Here is a 17952-nt window from a genome sequence, read left to right on the forward strand (position 1 = left end):
TTCCAATCCTACGGTATGACTCCCGTGGAGACTGAGGAGGCAAATATCCTCGCTAGCGGCTCAGCAAGCTCCTTTCTCACTTCCCGGAGCAGCCTAGGATAAATCTGGTCTGACCCTGGGGACTTATCAATCTTAATATTTTTCAAAATTCCCAGCACATCAACTTCATCAATCTTGATCTGGTCAAGACTGTAGCCCAGCTCCTCAAAGTTTTCATTTACAACAAGTTCCCTTTCCTTGGTGAAAACCGAAGCAAAAAACTCATTTAGGGCTTCCCCTATCTGCTCAGACTCCACACACAAGTTCCCTACGCTATCCCTGATCAGCCCTGCCTTCTCCATGATCATTCTCTTATTCCTCACGTATGAGTAAAACGCCTTTGGGTTCTCCCTAATCCTTCTTTACTAACCTTTTTCGTGCCCCCTCCTCAGTCCATTTCTGAGCTCCTTTCCAGCAAGCCTGTAATCCTCTAAAGCTGTGCTGATCCTTGCTTCCTCCACCTTACGTAAGCTGCCTTCTTCCTTTTGACGAGAAGTTCCTCTGTTCTCGTCATCCAAGGTTCCTTTATCTTACCCCTTCTTATCTGTCTCAGAGGAACAAATTCGTGAATCACTCGCAACAACTGCTCCTTAAACAGTCTCCACATGTCTGCTGTGCCCTTTCTGTGGAACAATTGCTCTCAGTCTGAACTTCCCAACTCCTGTCCGATAGCATCATAATTTCCTTTTTCCCAATTAAATATCTTCCCTCGGTAACTGCTCCTTTCACTCTCAAAGGCTATGCTAAATGCGAGGCAGTTGTGATCACTGTCACCAAAGTGCTCTCCCACTTCGAGATCTGACACCTGTCCTGGCTCGTTGCCAAGCACCAAATCCAAAATGGCCTTTACTTTGGAGAAAGCCATTCAGATGGTGAGTGCAGGAGGTCTGGAAGAAACACATGTCATCCTAAGAGGAGAATAACAAAATTTTTGCAAGAGATCTGCAGAATCCAGCATTTACATAGTATAAAAACTCCAAAGACATACTTGACATGTCAACCCAAAGATTAGGCTGGACAGCAGATGCCAAGAATCAGTACCAGCACTGTGGAGTTACGAAAACTAATGGACACAAGCAGTGCCTAGCAGTTAAAAAAAAACTCATCTGTAAAAGAGTAGTCATTTCTTGATGACGTGCAAAGTAGACAGGAACAAATTGGCAGAAAGTTAAATAGCTATCCACACAAGGATGTTAATGATGTGGAGCAACCCACAACAGAAGAGATATCCAATGCATTCATAGGCGAAATTCTAACCAATTCATTTTAGCACGAAGTGTTTTATATCAATGAAAATCACATTAATTTTAGCTTGATGCTAGGATGAATGTCATTACATTAACAGATTACATACTATAAGTGGAGAAAAAGGTTACAGCCTTCAACTGTGAAACCACAAAGTCTAGGAGGAAAAGATCTCATATTTGTTGTAAGCAAATCTGCAACACAAGAGGTGAGAGATATTTGAGAATGTATACACACTTCGTACTCAAGAATACTCACTCCACAGCAAGGACAAGTGTTTTACCTCAGTCTTCAAAATGTTGAAGAAGTTGGACAGCAGAAGAGTAAAAGAAGCAGTAAGCTTAAATTGATCACAGGAAACAGATGCTGAATACAGTGTCTCATTAAAGAAAGATACTAAGCCATTATATACCTATTAATACAAATATTAATACAGCAACTTGAGGAATAATGGATGGGGAAACCACTCAAGTAATGCTTGTGCATAGTTACTGTACCGAAACCCAATGGGTACATCAGAATTTTTTTAGACCTCACACAGTTTAACAAAGCAGTAATGAGTGAAATCTCCCCTATGTCAACACTTGTTGAGAGTTTAGCAAAAGTGTGTAAAAGCAGAGTTTCTGCCAAATTGATGCCAATAGTGGGTTCTAGCAGGTGCCAGGAGATGTACAATCAAAACTGCATGCTACCTTTGCAACTCCATTTGGCAGATGTTGCTTTAACAGACTGTCATCTGGGATTGCCAGCCTACGATATTCAATATTTTACATGATTAAAGAGGTGCCGTATGCCACATTAGTAACATATTGATAGATAGTATAAAGAGAGGGTCCATGCAGTTCTAAACTGCACACAGGCCAAAGATCTGATACTCAACAGCAAAAGTGAAACGCCCAAAGAAACCATTCATTTCTCGGGACACATTGTTAATATTTATGGAATATTGGCAGGCCCTTGGAAAACAAAGGTTTTTAAGCAGTTTCCAACTCTAAAGAGGGCTCATGATCCAAACAGATTCCCAGGCAATATACACCGGCTGGTTAAAATTTTTGCCTCACTTGGCAATGACAACTTATCTCACTTGAGCCAACAACTGAAGTGTATGGTGGGATGGTGCTGGAGCCCATAAGAAGACGTTTTCTAAAAGATCAAGGATGCTGATGTCCACAGATGTCTTAGCCCAACACAGTCATCCTTTCCAACCAATACAGCTACAGGTGATTCAACTACAAGATTAGGTATATTGCTCTTTCAGGAGAAAACTGATAGGTGTTGAAAACTGATGTCTTCAAGGCATTGTCAGACTTGGTGACACAATATGCAGTCATAGAGAAGGGACCTCTCTCGGTAACATGGATATTTGACTATATACTTGGAAAGTGCTCGTAGAGTCAGTCCATATATGTAGGCCACCTGAATAGATGAGAAATAATTGGCAAAGATGTCTCAAGAGGTACAAACATTCTGACTTTACCGTATGAGTTTTACCCATGAGATGAACCATGTGAAGGGGAGCAACAGGTGACTGCAAGGTCGAAATGGACGTAAAAAAGATTGAAACTATGTTGCCATCTTTTGGTATTGTGTCAAATGTTGCCCAGACCAAAGCCCAAATGGGTTTGCGTTAAAGGCTCACTTTGAGTAATGACAGTATTTCACAACTGTAGATGACTCACTAGTATTTGATTAAAGGCTGATTGTCACAGCATCACTGTGGGAAAAAATAGGAAAGACACCTATAGGTTAGGAGCACTTGAAATTGCCGAGCAAAGCCAGGGATTGGTTCCTGGTGTGGTGGCTAGGGATCTCTAAGAGATTGAGAATTTCCTAGCTGACTGTGAAACCTGTGCCATTCACAGGCCTCTGACCTGCAAGAGCTGCTTATACAGATCACTTGCTCCACCTGAGCGCGGCAACAGTGGGATCAGACTCATTTATATTTCATTTACTGTTACTGTTGTCAACTATTTTCACAGTGGAAAGAAGAGAAAAAAAGTTATGCACCATTGAGATGCAACTGTCAGCATCTTGCATGAAATATTCACTACACATGGGATCCCTGATGAGGCTTTTTCAAACAATAAACCAGAGTTTGCAAATGAGTCTTTCGGTTTCTTTGCAGCCAAGTATGGGAGCAGTTAAGTTTTCTTTTGAAGAGAAGTGCTGACATACAGTAATTGTTAAATTACTGGTCCATCCCAACGTAATGTAGTTTATCACCATCAGAACTGATTGGAACAAAGAATGAGGAATGTCAGTGACAGTGATCACAGACTACGATAATCAAATCTTCAAAGAATAAAGATTTGCAGTAAAAGATTCCCCTACATCCGTGAAAAGCCTTTAATGATCCATCTTGGATCGGATTTTCAATAACAGCTTACAAAGCTGGGCAATTTCAAAATTACAGAATGTGTAGCCTTCATAAGAAAGTGGATTCCGGTGATTCATCAAATAAGAATTTCTCAGGAGATTAGAGAATGTGTTAGCACATTAAACCAACTTTGCACATAAAAATTTGAGGTCCCAAAAGAAAGATACGTAATTATTTCTCTTACCAAACTCCAAACTAGCATTGTGCCTTTTGTTTAACTAAATATTTTGTAATCAGTTATATTTCAGCTTTAATATCTCTCACTGTCTCAAGTACAAGAATTACAACAATTTATTTAAGATTGCAGTGTTGCACAGGAAAAACAAATTTATTTTCAGTATCAATGAGCCTAAAGTGATATCACAGATGTGAAATAGCATTGGTTAATTTCTTACTTGTGCAGGTGACCTGCTCCAGAAGAGGAGTTCATTCCTGTCTCTTCATATCTCTGGGGAAGCAGCAAAAAGATCAGGATTATAACGAAGTGTTCACACACAGTAACCTCCAACCTTTAATTTTTGAATTGAGTTATAAATCTCAAAAGCAAAGAGTAGATACTAGATTCAAGCAAATGAATGACATATGAAATTCAACTGTGATTAACATGCCTTCCCTCCCACGTTTAAACCAATGGTTTTTCACCCTAACCATTTTACATTGTCATCAACTTCTCACTGTCTTCTGCCTCGTTAACTGTGATGATCATTCAGATATGCACATTGTCTTTGGATACTTGTTGCAAACAAGCTTTTACTTCAACAAAAAAATGACTACTAAATATTAACTAGATGTCAACAGGCATTAATGTGAGTTGCAGACAAATTGGAACAAGGGGACAGTTATATTATGGTTTATGACTATCACTTCACGATCGAGTTTAAAGACGATGCATTCCCTGCCTCGACCAATCCATTATCCAGCTAATCTGGAGCCTGGAAAATGGCTATGCAGAGATTGCAAAATGTCCTGTGGTTCTAAAAAAGGTAACTTTAGCGATAATTGTAATTTTCCAAACTTTCTTTGATTCGAGAATGGGCTCATTGGATTGTAGATGCTGCGCTGCCATGCAAGAGAGAAAACTGAACCACAGACCAGTTATCTTGATATCAGTCATCAGGGAAGTGCTGGAATCTCTTACTGTGGAAGTTTTAACTATACATTTAGAAATCAGCTATGAACAGACAAATCCAAAATGGTTTTGAGAAAGCAAAATCATATTTGACGACTTATTACAGTTTTTTTGAGAATGTAAATAGTAAGGTATGCAAACGGATATAGTTATAGATATTTGGATATAGATATGTGACCTGTTTGGATTTCAAAAAAGATATTCAATAAGCTGCCACAATACAGTTGGAGGTAATGTAGAAGGAAGAATGGAGGTTTGGTTAACTAACAGGAAACAAAGTGGGATAAACTGGTCATTGTCAGGCTAGCAGGCTGTGATCAATTTGTTGGAAGGATCAATGCAAAGACATCTACTATTTCTAATTGTTATTTATTATTCATCATGGAGTGAGAACATCACCGGCAAGGAAAACACTTGTTGCTTATTCCTAATTGATCTTGAGAAGGTGGCGATGAGCTGCTTTCTTGAACAGGTGGAGTCCATTTGGTACACCTACAGCACTGTTACAAGTGGAGTGTGACCATATGAGAGCAAAGGAATGGAATTTTAGTTCCAAGTCAGGATGAATTGTGGCTTGGAGGGGAACATACAGATGGTGGTTTTCTCATATGTCTGCTGCCCTTGTTATTCTCGGTCAGAGATAGATTTGAAGGGTGATGTCCAAGGTAATTTGGTGAGTTACGACAGTGCATCTTGTATATTGCACAGAATGCTCTTACCATACATTAGTGATGAAAGGAATTAATATTAAAGGTGGTGCAAGGAGTATCAATCAAGTGGGCTGCTTTGTCCTGGATGGCATTGAGCTTCAGACAGCTGGTGGAATTTAAATGCAGTCAATTAATTCCATCAGGAATTAAAAGCTAATCTTAGTAATTGTGATGTTCAGAAGAACAATAATCTGAAGGGTCTTGACTGGATAAGTATAGATTGTTTTCCTTCTCTGCAGAATTGACTACAGGACAGACACAGACTCTGAATATGGAGACATTTAAAAATTTGATTATGAGAAATTTCTTCACTCTTTGGACTCCTGATTTCGAACAGTTGTGGATGTTTCCATAGCTGAGAATAGTCACAGAGTCATAGAGTCCTACAGCACGAGACACGCCCTTTGGCCCAAACCGGTCCATGCTGATCAAAATATCCATCAACACTAATCCCATTTCCATGCACTTACCCATACCCTTCTAAACCTTTCCTATCCATGTATTTGTGCAAATGCCTTTTAAATGTTATCAATGTATCCACCTCAATCACTTCCACAAGCAGCTCATTACATATATATACCACCCTCTGTGTTAAAAACGTTGCCCCTCAGGTTCCCTTTTATACTTTCCCTTAGTCCTCTATTCCCCAACCCTGGGAAAAAGACTGAATGCATTCACCCTTTCCATGTCTCTTATGATTTTATACATTTCTATAAGATCTCCTATCAGTCTCCTACACTCAAAAGAAAAAAGTTCTAGCTTGTCCAACCTCTCCCTATAACTCAGACTGTTGAGTCCTGGCAACATCCTTGTAAAGTCCTCCTGCACTCTTTCCAGTTTAATTGCATCCTTCCTATAGCAAGGTGACCAAAAATGAACACAATAATCCAAATGTGGTCTCATCAACATCCTGTACAACTGCAACATAGCTTCTCAATGTCTATACTCAATGATAAAAGCAAATTACTGTGGATGCTGGAATCTGAAACCAAAAGAGAAAATGCTGGAAAATCTCAGCAGGTCAAAGCTTTGACAAAGGGTCAGTTAGACTCGAAACGTCAGCTCTTTTCTCTCCTTACAGATGCTGCCGGACCTGCTGAGATTTTCCAGCATTTTCTCTTTTGGTCTATATTCAATGCCCTGACTGATGAAGGCCAATGTGCAAATACCTTATTCACTGCCCTGTTTATCTGTGACTCCACTTTCAGAGAATCGTGCACCTGAACTCAAAGGTCCGTCTGTTCCATTACACTTCTTAAGGCCCTACCATTCACCATAAAATTCCGACTTTGATTTGACTTTTCAAAATGCAAGACATCACACTTATCTATGTTAAACTCCATTTGCTATTTCTTGGCCCACTTCCGCAGCTCATCAAGGTCCTGCTGCTAATTTCAGATAACTTTCCTCACTGTTTACGATACCTCTTATTTTAATGTAATCTACAAATTTAGTAATCGTGCCTTGTACATTTTCAACCAAATCATTGATATAGATAACAACAGCAATGGGCCAGCACATTACTAATCAGGGATTGTATCACAGAAAGGGATGTTATCGAGGAGGGTTTGTTTACAGAGTCAGTATGGGTGCAAGTCAGAAACAGGAAAGGAGCAGTCACTTTATTGGGAGTTTTCCAGTCAAGACGACGGAGGAGGCCTACTTAAGGTTGAAGAGACAAGGATCAGACAGGGCTCCAGAAGGTTACAAGGTAGCCATGAAGGAACTGAAGAATGGACTTACAAAAGCTAGAAGGGGGCATGAGAAAGCTTTTAGCGGGTAGGATTGAGGAAAACCCTAAGGCATTCTACACTTACGTGAGGAACAAGAGGATGGCCAGAGTGAGGGTTGGGTCGATCAGGGATAGTGGAGGGAACTTGTGACTGGAGTCAGAAGAGGTAGGGGAGGTCCTTAATGAATATTTTGCTTCAGTATTCATTAGAGAGAGGGACATTGTTGTTTGTGAGGACAGCATGAAATAGGCTGATATGCTCAAACAGTTTGATGTTAAGGAGGAGGATGTGCTGAAAAATTTGAAAAACATGAGGATAGGTAAGTCCCCAGGCCAGATCATATATACCCAAGGTTACTCCAGGAAGCAAGGGGAGAGATTGCTGCGCTTTTGGCAATGAAATTTGCACACTCACTGTCTGCTGGAGTAGAGCCAGATGATTGGAGGGTGGCAAACATTATTCCTTTGTTCAAGAAAGGGAATAAGGATAATCCTGGGAATTACAGACCAGTCAGGCTAATGTCTGTGGTGGGCAAATTATTGGTGATGATTCTGAGAGACAGGATTTATGGAAAAACGTAGTTTGATTGAGATGAAGGTAGAGCAGATGTGATGTATTTGGATCTTGGCAGGGTGTTTGATAAGGTTCCCCATGGTAGGTTCATTCATGGGCTACAGAGAAATTTGGCTGTCTGGATACAGAATTGGCTGGCCCAAAGAAGAGGGTGGTAGTAGATGGAAAATATTCAGCCTGGAGCTTGGTGACCAGTGTTGGTGCTCCGCAGGGATCTGCTCTGGGAGCACTGATCATTCTGATTTTTATAAATGACTCGAATGATGAAATGGAAGGATGGGTTAGTAAGTTTGCCAATGACATGAAGGTTGGTGGAGTTGTGGATAGTGTGGAGGGCTGTTGTAGGTTGCAATGAGATATTGACAGGTTGCAGAACTGGGCTGACTGGAGTTCAACCTGGAAAAGCGTGAAGTGATTAACTTTGGAAGGTTGAATTTGAAGGCAGAATACAAGGTTAAAGGCAGGATTCTTAGCAGTGTGGATTTTGGAGTCCATGTCCATAGATCCCTCAAAGTTGCCACCCAAGTTGACAGGGTTATTAAGAAGGCGTATGGTGTGTTGGCTTTCATTAGCAGGGGATTGAGTTTAAGAGCTGCAATGTTATTTTGCAGCTCTATAGAGCCCTGGTTAGATCACACTTGGAACAGTGTTCAGTTCTGGTCACCTCATTATAGGAAAGATGTGGAAGTTTTAGAGAGGGTGCAGAGGAGATTTATCAGGATGCTGCCTGGACTGGAGGGCAGGTCTTATGAAGAAAGGTTGAGGGAGCTAGGGCTTTTCTCATTGGAGCGAAGAAGGGTGAGACGCAACTTGATAGAGGTGCACAAGATGATGAGAGGCATTGATAGAGTGAATAATCAGAGACTTATTCCCAGGGCAGAAATGCCTATCACTAGGGGGCATAATTTTAAGGCGATTGGAGGAAGGTCTAAGCGAGATGTCAGATGTCAGTTCTTTACACAGAGTGTGGTGGGCACGTGAAATGCACTGCCAGCAGTGGTAGTAGAGTCAGATACATTCGGGACATTTAAGCAACTCTTGAATAGGCACATGGATGATAGTAAAGTGAAGGGCATGCCGGTTAGTTTGATCTTAGAGTAGGATAAAAGGTCGGCACAACATCAAGGACTGTACTGTTCTATGTTCTATAAGATCATCACAATTACACTTAATGACAGAGCAGGTTTGTGTGGTTAGATAATTACTGTGGCTCCAATTTCTTATGCTCTTATGGAATGTCCTAGTAAGACAACACCATAATGACTATACAAAAATGATCAGACTCATTCTTTAGAGATACAAGTTCAGATTCCACAACACAAGCTGGGGGCATTCAAACTCAATTAATTAACATGGAATACAAAGTTTCATACGATCTCTACAGTGTGGAAACAGGCCATCTGGCCCAACAGTTAGTCTTAGTAATGCTGCTAGTAAATCATCAATCATTGTAGAAACCCTTCTGGTTCACTTTAGGGAACAAAATCAGCACCCTTACCTGGTCTGATCCGCATATGACTCCAGATCCAAGGAAATGTGACTGATTTTTAGGTGGCCTAGCAAGCTACTTAAAGAGCAATTAGGGAAATTAGGGATGGACAGCAAATGCTCTTGCCAGTGAAGTTCACAATCCACAAAAGAATAAAGAGAATAAATAAAAAGAATGAGCTGAATCAAAATAAGTATGATTGTCCACCTAGGAAATTGTGTGTCAGTGTTCATCAGTTCAGTGGTTTCCTGTGGGCTGATGAGCTCATCCTGGAGCTGTATTTCTGATCATACCTTTGGCAGATATTTCTGAGAGGTGGAAATGCGCTTTGGCCTTCAGATCATTGACATTCCTTTCTCCTGTTCCTTTTCCGTACTTAATTTCACTGGGTGTTCTCAAAGAATTCTGTCCCTTCATACAGCAGTTTCCTCCAAGTCAGTTTTTTCTGACTGAGTGACATACTGAATGAGGCCCATACAGTGACACCTTTTTGCATTTCTTGAAGTAAACCGTCAGAGAATTTCTGAAATGCTTCCTTTGTCCTCCTCTCATTTGAATGCCTTCCTTGAGCTGGGCAAAGGAAATGTGCTTGGTAGTCAGAAGTGAGGCAACCTAAGCATGTGGCCAGCTCAGCAGAGTTGGTTATGATGATCGTGGCCTTGATGCTAATAATTCAATAAGACTTTATGGAATAATGGATAAGGAGAAAGATGGGCTGGAAAATTGGGGGATGGTCAATTTTAATAAAGACAGTACCGAGCAAAAGTAGACTGGAAGCAGATTGTTTCAGGAAAGTCCACATTAGAACAATGGGAGATATTCAAAAGGATAATAGTGTGTGTGCAGGATCAACATATTCTCCAAAATGTGGAAGGTGGGACCAACAAATGCAGAGAACTCTGGAGCTCAAGGTATTTCCAGAGTTGGATAAGAGAAAAAGGAAGCTATACTGAGGATTCAAAACAGCAGATAGAGGAGTACAGAGAGTGCAGGGGTCTGCTCAAAGCTAAATTAGGACAGCAAAGAGGAGACCTGTAAAAACATTTGCAGGTAACATTATAGAAGATCTAAAAGATGTTTTATATGCATATTCAGGACAATAACCAGGGAAAAAGCAGGACCCATTAGGGACCAAAGTAGCCATCTATTTGTGGAACCGATGACATTGCTGAGGTTTTAAATGAATATTTTGAAGCTGTATTCACAATAAAGGATGATGATGTAGGTCTGGAAATCAGGGAGGGGGACTGTAATATACTTGAACAAATTAGCATTGGGAGGGAAGAGGTATTAGCAGTTTTAGCAGGCTTTAAAGTGTTTAACTCCCTTAAGGAAGGCAAATGGGATTTTGGCATTTATTGCTAAAGGAATAGAGTTTACAAGTAGAAAAGTGTTGCTGCAACTGTGCAAGGCACTAGGAAGACCACACCTAAGTATGCAATTCTGGTCCCCTGACTTGAGGAGGGGTGTAGTTGCATTGGAGGAAGTTCAGAAGAGGTTAACTGGAGTGATTCTAGAGATGAGGGATTAGAATAATAGAATCCCTACTGTGTGGAAGCTGGCCATTTGGCCCAGTGAAACCTTCTCAAGAGCATCCTACCCAGACACCACCCCCTCCAAACACTATCCTTGTAATTCTGCACTTCCTGTGGCCAATCCACCTAACCTGCACATCTCTGGACTTTGGGAGGAAACTGGAGCATTCTGAGGAAACTCATGCAGACACAGGGAGAACGTGAAAACTCCACACAGTCAGTTGCTTGAGGGTGGAATCAAACCTGTCCCTGGCGCTGTGAGGCAGCAGTGCTAATCACTAGGTCACTGGGCTGCCCTGGTTTGTCTAATGAAGAGTGATTGAGCAGTCTAGGCTTATATTCTCTTGGGATGAGAAGAATGTGAGGAGATCTAAATGAAGTATATAAGATGCTAAAGGTTATTGACAAAAGTAGATATAGAGAGGATGCTTCTTCTTGTGGGGCAAGCTAGAACATGAAGTCCAAGTTTTATGATTCTTAGATGAGTGCAGTGACTCTGACTTTAGTTGTTAAACCCTCCCTGGTCACAGGAGGTACCAGAGGACTGGAAGACAGCTAACGTGGTACTGTTATTGAATAAGAGTGATGGGGTAAACCACGAAAATACATGTCAATGAACCTGATAGGGAAACTATTGGAAAAACTTCTGACAGGCAGAATTAATCTCCACATATATGGACAAGGATTTATTAAGGATAGTCTGAGAAAAGCTGTGTGGTGCTGGAAAAGGATAGCCGGTCAGGCAGCATCCGAGGTGCAGGAGAATCGACGCTTTGGACATAAGCCCTTCATCAGGAATCAGGCTGTGTGGGTGAAGAGGACGGAGAGATAAATGGGGGGGGGGGGGTGCGAGGCAGCTGGGAATGCATTAAGTACATGAAGATGGGGGTGAAAGTGATAGGTCAGAGAGGAGGGTGGAGCAGATAGGTGGGAAGGAATATGGACACATAGGGCCATTTAAAAGAGTGGTGCCAAGTTGGAAGGTTGGGACTGGGATAGGTGGGGGAGGAGAAAATGGGGAAATAATGACATCCACATTGATCCCATGTGGTTAGAGGGTCCCAAGATGGAAGACAAGGTGTTCTTCCTCCAGGCGTTAGGTAGCTAGAGTTTGGCGACGGAGGTGGCCCAGGACTTGCAGATCCTGGACAGAGTGGGAGGGGAGTTAAAGTATTCAGCCACAGATCAGTGGGGTTGGTTAGTGTGGATATCCCATAGATGTTCTCTGAAATGAACCACAAGTTAGCGTCCTGTCTCCCCAATGAACAGGGGGGCCATATCGGGTGCAATGGATACAGCAGATGACAGGTGGAAGTACAGGTAAATTTCTGTCAGATATGGAAGGTTCCTTTGGGGTCTTGGACGGAGATGAGGGGGTGGTATGGGTGCAGGAAAAGGTGTTGGGAGTGGAGGGTGGGTTGGTGGGGGGCATGGACCTGACAAGAGTGGAATGATCTCTCCAAAACACAGATAGGGGTGGGGAGGGCAATATATCTCTAGTGGTGAGGTCTGTTCATAGGTGGCGGAAATGACGGAGGATGATGTAACGTATCCGCAGGTTAGTGGAGTGGAAGATGAGGACCCCGGGGGATTATAACCTTACTGGTCCTCACATTCTTCTAGTTGATTATAATCTTACTGGTCCTCACTTTCTCTTAGTTGATTATAACCTTATTGCATCCTTATTTTCTTGTAGTTGATTATAACCTTATTGCTTCCTCACTTTCTTCTAGTTGGTTAAAACCCTCCAGCATCCTCACTTTCTCCTAGTTGATTATAACCTTACTGCATCTTCATTTTCTCCACATTAAGGATAGTCAGCAGGCTTTGTAAAAGGGAGATCACATCTCACAAATTTGAATTTGCCATGGAGGTGACTAGATGCGTAGTTGAGGGTTGTGCACTTTATGTAGTCCACATGGATTTCAGTAAGTCTTTTGACAAGGTCTCACATGACAGACTGGTTAAGAAATGAAGAGACCGTGGGATTTAGGGCATTTTGGCAAATTTAATCCAAAACTGGTTTAGTGACAGAAGTAGCTGGTGATGGTCAAAAGGGTATTTTTATGACTGGAAACCTGTGCCTAGAAGTGTACCACATGTTTAGGTGCTGGGTCACTTGCTGTTTGTTGCATACATCAATGATCTAGACATGAATAAAGGAGGTATGATCACCAAGTTCATAGATGACATGAAAACTGAATGTTTGGTAGTCATGAGAAAGATAGATTTAGATTTTGGATGATGCAGATTAGCTAGTCAGATAGCTCAAACAGTGGCAAATGGAATTTAATCCTGAGGTGATGCATTTTGAGAGGACTAACAAGACAAGGATGTGACTGCATGAGGGTGCAGAGGAGATTCACAAGGACGTAACCTGAGCTGGAGCAACTCAGCTATAGAGAGAATAAATAGGCTTGCGTTACCTTCCTCAGAGCAAGAAGTTGAAGAGGCGTACAAAGTTTTGTGCAGGCTTGGACAGAGCAGATAGAGAGAAACATTTCCCCTTAGTAGAGGAGTCAATAACCAGGGGGCACAATTTTAAAGTAAGGAGCAGGAGGTTTAGAGGGAATTTTAGGTAAACGTCTTCCACCCAGTGGTTTGTGGGTATGTGGAACTCTCCACCCAAGAGATAGAGACATGAACCCTCAAGACATTTAAGAACTATTTAGATTGGCACTTGAAATGACATAGCATACAAAGGTAAAGGCTGAGTGCTGAAAACCGTGATAAGAATAGAAGGATGTTTGATGACCAGCGCACACACGAAGGTCTGACACACCCCTTTCTATGCTGTACAACCTCTATGATGGGTCTGTGACATTCTGCTTCAAAGCAACATCAGCACCATCCACATGAATGACTTGACCCCATACTTGCTGCATATAATGCCCTGGCTGTATCCTAAACATACTCCAAGTATTAGTTTCAAAAAAGATGGAAAGAAATGAGTTTTCGAATGAAGACCACTGGACTTGGTCAGAAGCTGATGGAAAAAGTGATCAGAAGCCACATTAATTGGTGAATGGAAACTTGGATCATATTACATGTCTGTACTGTAGTAGCATACGCAAACTACTGTAAGAACTTCTCTTGTTCCAGCAGAGACAGAAAATTCAGTTGAGTTAGTGAAAATGTACAGTTGAATAAAGGATAGAAAAATGAATACTATGCATTGTGTACTCAGTGTGGTTTTAATACTCTTGAAAAATGTCACAAATGCGATCAGTGATTTGTAACAAGAATTCCACATCAGTTGAAAATACAATGTGAATCAGGGGCTGAGTGATGCATTCAGATATTGGTCCTTCAGTTCTGGAATCTGAGATTGAACTCCATCTGAATAATAAAATTCAAGTCTCCACTTGAAATGAGTTTGGGCAACCTCAATCCAGTTTCTGACAGAAATAGGCTTCTCCAACATAAAACCTACCCAACTGGAATCTTACTCAAATTGCTCCAACTTAAACAAGACTGGCTATATTTTATTAAGCTAGATATGCTTAGATTTGGGAGGACAAAATTCTGGAAAATGAGGCAAGAAAAAACATTTTAAGCTCATGAGATTTCTGTATTATCTGCCATAATGGAAATGTTTACAAATGTATGAGCATACTGTGTGAAATGCTTTACATGTTACATACCGTGGCATATGAATAGCTGAAACTCTGGGGTTGTTCATACACTGGAGTCCAGTGGTTGTTAGCTGATACTCTGGTTCCCCTGATAGGAGTGCTGGTGGCTGCCTGCCCAAGGCAGACTGCCGACAAGACTTTTCCAGGACTACCTGGAGCTGCCAAAGCAAATGCATCATCGAGCAGAGAGTACATCTGCTGTCTTGCCTCTTCAATAGATGGTTGTGGTGGGATGTATGGTGGGGGAGCAGGAGGGGGAGGATGTGTGTGTGATGGAGAATGAGGTTTAGGCTCCAGAGGCAGATCAGGGTCCGACTGCAAAACACAGAACCAAATCAAGATTAGGTCAGTGGAGCTGGGGCAATGAAAGGAAAGACAATGTAGTGAAGACAAAAAGCAACCTATTGTTCTGTCGTGGGTTAACCTGAAATATCTCAGTCTCCCCCACTGTTAGATTTTCTATTCAAATGAAATGTTTTCTTAGTCCTACAGCTAATTTGTATGAGCTTGCAGATGCAAGGAGGCAAGTAAAGGAGAGAATGTAATAAATTCATAATCAGCGTGCTATGCAAAATTCACTAATTAGGCATTTTGCAATTTATTAAATGGCCAGTGAACTGGAGCTGTGTCACAGATTGACAGGGTGCCTTGCAGTGGCAATCTCTCTTGTAGCAAGTTTCAAATTCCAACCATGTCAACATGAAGTGCAAAACAAACTCAATCTACACACTTTTTGGTGTTCAGATAGATGCACTCAGCCAGGATATCTGGCTCATGAAAATCTGTGCACAATTTATACAGCTACATTTCAGCTTCTGTTCCTCTGACATGGAATGCTTTACATTCTTATAGAGCACTTCCTCAACAGGTCTGGCTGGAAACTGTGGTAATCACCTCATACTTGGGCAACACTTTGGGTAGTTGTCTGAACTCAGACAATCAATTCCATGCACTACAAGCGGTCCAAATTATCCAATTCAAGGCACATGTGGCCATCTTGCAACTTATATATAAGCACAAGTGGCACCACACATGAATGCTACCTACATCAAAGGATTGCTTTAACAGTGTCAAAGAATGAAAAGTAAAGCAACAACACATGAAAATGTTTTAACGAAGTTTAAATTTTAACTGTGTATATATTTCAGAATTAAAATTTCAGAAATTTCAGTCAAACGATACATGATATATAAAGAAGCGCAATGTGATAGACAAATTGAAATTCCAGTTCCAACCTTACAGGGTTATTGATCCACTGGACTTATTCCTGACATTTTCAATCAAATGAATTCTGAATCTCAGATGAATCATAAGAGAGAAGTGAAGCAGGGAGAAGGATGAGACTTGATGCAAGTCATTCTTTGATGGTCTCTGCTAAACCTAGCAAGACTGGTTAAACTAACTCTAACGTAGCATAAAAAAAGTAGCAAAATAACCCAAGAGGTTTCACAAACAAGAAAGGACCATGAATAGAAAGCAAATGAATAAGGGACATGGTAAAAGAACCATCCAAGATGGGTTGTGAGGAAGTCTATGAAGGACAAAATGTAGATAAGTAGAAGGACTGCCTAAAAATCTTGGAGCTAATAGTTTGTGTGCCCTCTATCTGAAGATGATCTCTGCTTTATTATAGGAACAGGGAAAAGGAGGTACTTTTAAGGCATTGAAGTGAAAGATATATATAATTGTTGTTCTTCCATACTTACAACATAAGCTGCATTGTTCACTCCAGGTGGTTTCTTGTATGTCCCGTCACTATCTGTGGTTATCAACCTATCTTTCTCTGCATCCATCATGCTGCCATTGACCTGATGTCTCCGTCTCTGTCGTGGAGATCTTTTGGCACGATAACTGGAATGAGGCAGAACAATTGGCAATTATTTAATACATTTTGCATTTAATTATTTCAACAACATGTGCATCTAATCTAAACAGTGAATATTTAGCAACTAGGAAAATGGTTTAATAATTTACTATTATATGTCTTGAGCATCATGATAATTCACTTATATTTGTAAGTGTCATGCTGTGAATTTGAGTATTCTGAATGTTTCGGTCTTCTCTAGTCAGGAAACTTAATTTGTGCCAACAAACTGTCAGTGTAATGATATTGATCAACAGTGTGTTCCTAGTTCTATAGCTGACAAATTTATCTCTTGATTTCAAAAGATTATATATTTTAATTGATGCTGTTTTAGACTTCACTTTTCTACAGTTTCATTCATAGTCAATTTCACATCAAGAAACTGACCATATGCTGCTTCCAGAGATATTTTATGCCTGGGTATAAAATCAAAAACAACTGTGGATGTGTCAAAATCTAAAGCAGAAACAGAAAATGCTGAAGCCACTCCGCAAATGGGATGCTTTTGTCAAGGAAGAAACATAGTTAACATTTCAGATGACATTAGTATCATTAATCTGAAACCTGAACCCGAGTTACCTCACCATGGGTAGCTCCAGACTTGCTGAATATTTCCAGTACTTTGTTTTCATTTTATGCCTACCTTTTCCTTGGTTCCAGAAGGACAGATGGACCATCAATACTGGGATCAAGGATCCTATCAATGTGAATCTGCGCTCTGCGATAGACTCTGCGCCTTTCCTTGGTATCAATGGTATCAACTTCATCCATGATGGGGAAATCATAATGTCCTTTCCTTTTGGCTCGCAGTCGGATCTTGTTGCGGTGGTGTTCAATTTCAGACTTCTGTCTCAAAGCACGCTGAACCTGAAGACGAGAACGGAAATGTTTCATTATTTAGAACTAAATATAATTTTCTGATAGCTTTGTGGATTGGTACTAAAGGTGCCTGGCGTTTTAAATCATGTCAACAAACTATCTATTCCTTTACCCTATGTATTGTGCCAAAGGAGGAGAAAGGAACATTGGAATAGGAGTAGGCCATTTCGCCCCTCAAACCTATTCCCCCATTCAATAAGATCATGGCTCATCTGGGCCTAACTCCACATACCTGCCCATATCCCTTAATGTTTTTGCCTCACAAAAATGTATCAATCTCAGATTTAAAATTAAAATTGATTAGCATCAACAGCTGTTTATAGAAGATAGTTCCAAACCTCTAAAATCCTGTGTGTGTAGAAGTACTTATTAACATCTCTCTTGAATAGCCTGGTCCTCATTTTTAGACTATGCTGCCTACTTTTAGAATCTCCAACCAGTGAACATAGTTCACTGTCTTTTCCTGTGAAAAGAACCTTGTCTTTTCCTGTGAATATGTTGAAGACTTTAATCAGATCACTTCTTATTCTTCTAATTCTAGAGAAAAGAGACCTAATTTGTATAATCTCTCCTCATTTGAAGTGTAGGTATCATTTGATCAAATCTACATTATACTCCCTCCAAGGCCAATATATCCTCCCGAAGGTATGGTGCCCAGATCTGCTCACAGTACTCCAAGTGGGGTCTAACAAGGGTATAGTAAAGTTGCAACATAACCTCCGCATCCTGAAAACACTGGCCCTC

At 40.9% G+C, this 17952-nt stretch overlaps 1 protein-coding gene across 2 annotated transcripts in view; it reads right to left on the minus strand.

The window, feature by feature from the left end:
* The window catches only part of LOC122559476 (UPF0606 protein KIAA1549), a 243007-nt gene that overhangs the window by 31995 nt on the left and 193060 nt on the right, over positions 1–17952 (minus strand). Inside the window, exons 14-17 of one of the 2 annotated variants that reach the window (XM_043708965.2) lie at positions 16973–17196; positions 16172–16316; positions 14475–14780; positions 4057–4109 (exon numbers count right to left, since the gene is read on the minus strand). In XM_043708965.2, the coding sequence (XP_043564900.2) occupies positions 4057–4109; positions 14475–14780; positions 16172–16316; positions 16973–17196 (728 nt within the window). The remainder of the gene's footprint in view (positions 1–4056; positions 4110–14474; positions 14781–16171; positions 16317–16972; positions 17197–17952) is intronic. The other variant, XM_087997506.1, reaches the window with a different exon arrangement.

The sequence above is a fragment of the Chiloscyllium plagiosum genome, unplaced genomic scaffold (assembly GCF_037043375.1).
Source record: "Chiloscyllium plagiosum isolate Xiang-an unplaced genomic scaffold, Cpla_swu_hap1 HiC_scaffold_19, whole genome shotgun sequence".
Taxonomy (NCBI): Eukaryota; Metazoa; Chordata; class Chondrichthyes; order Orectolobiformes; family Hemiscylliidae; genus Chiloscyllium; species Chiloscyllium plagiosum.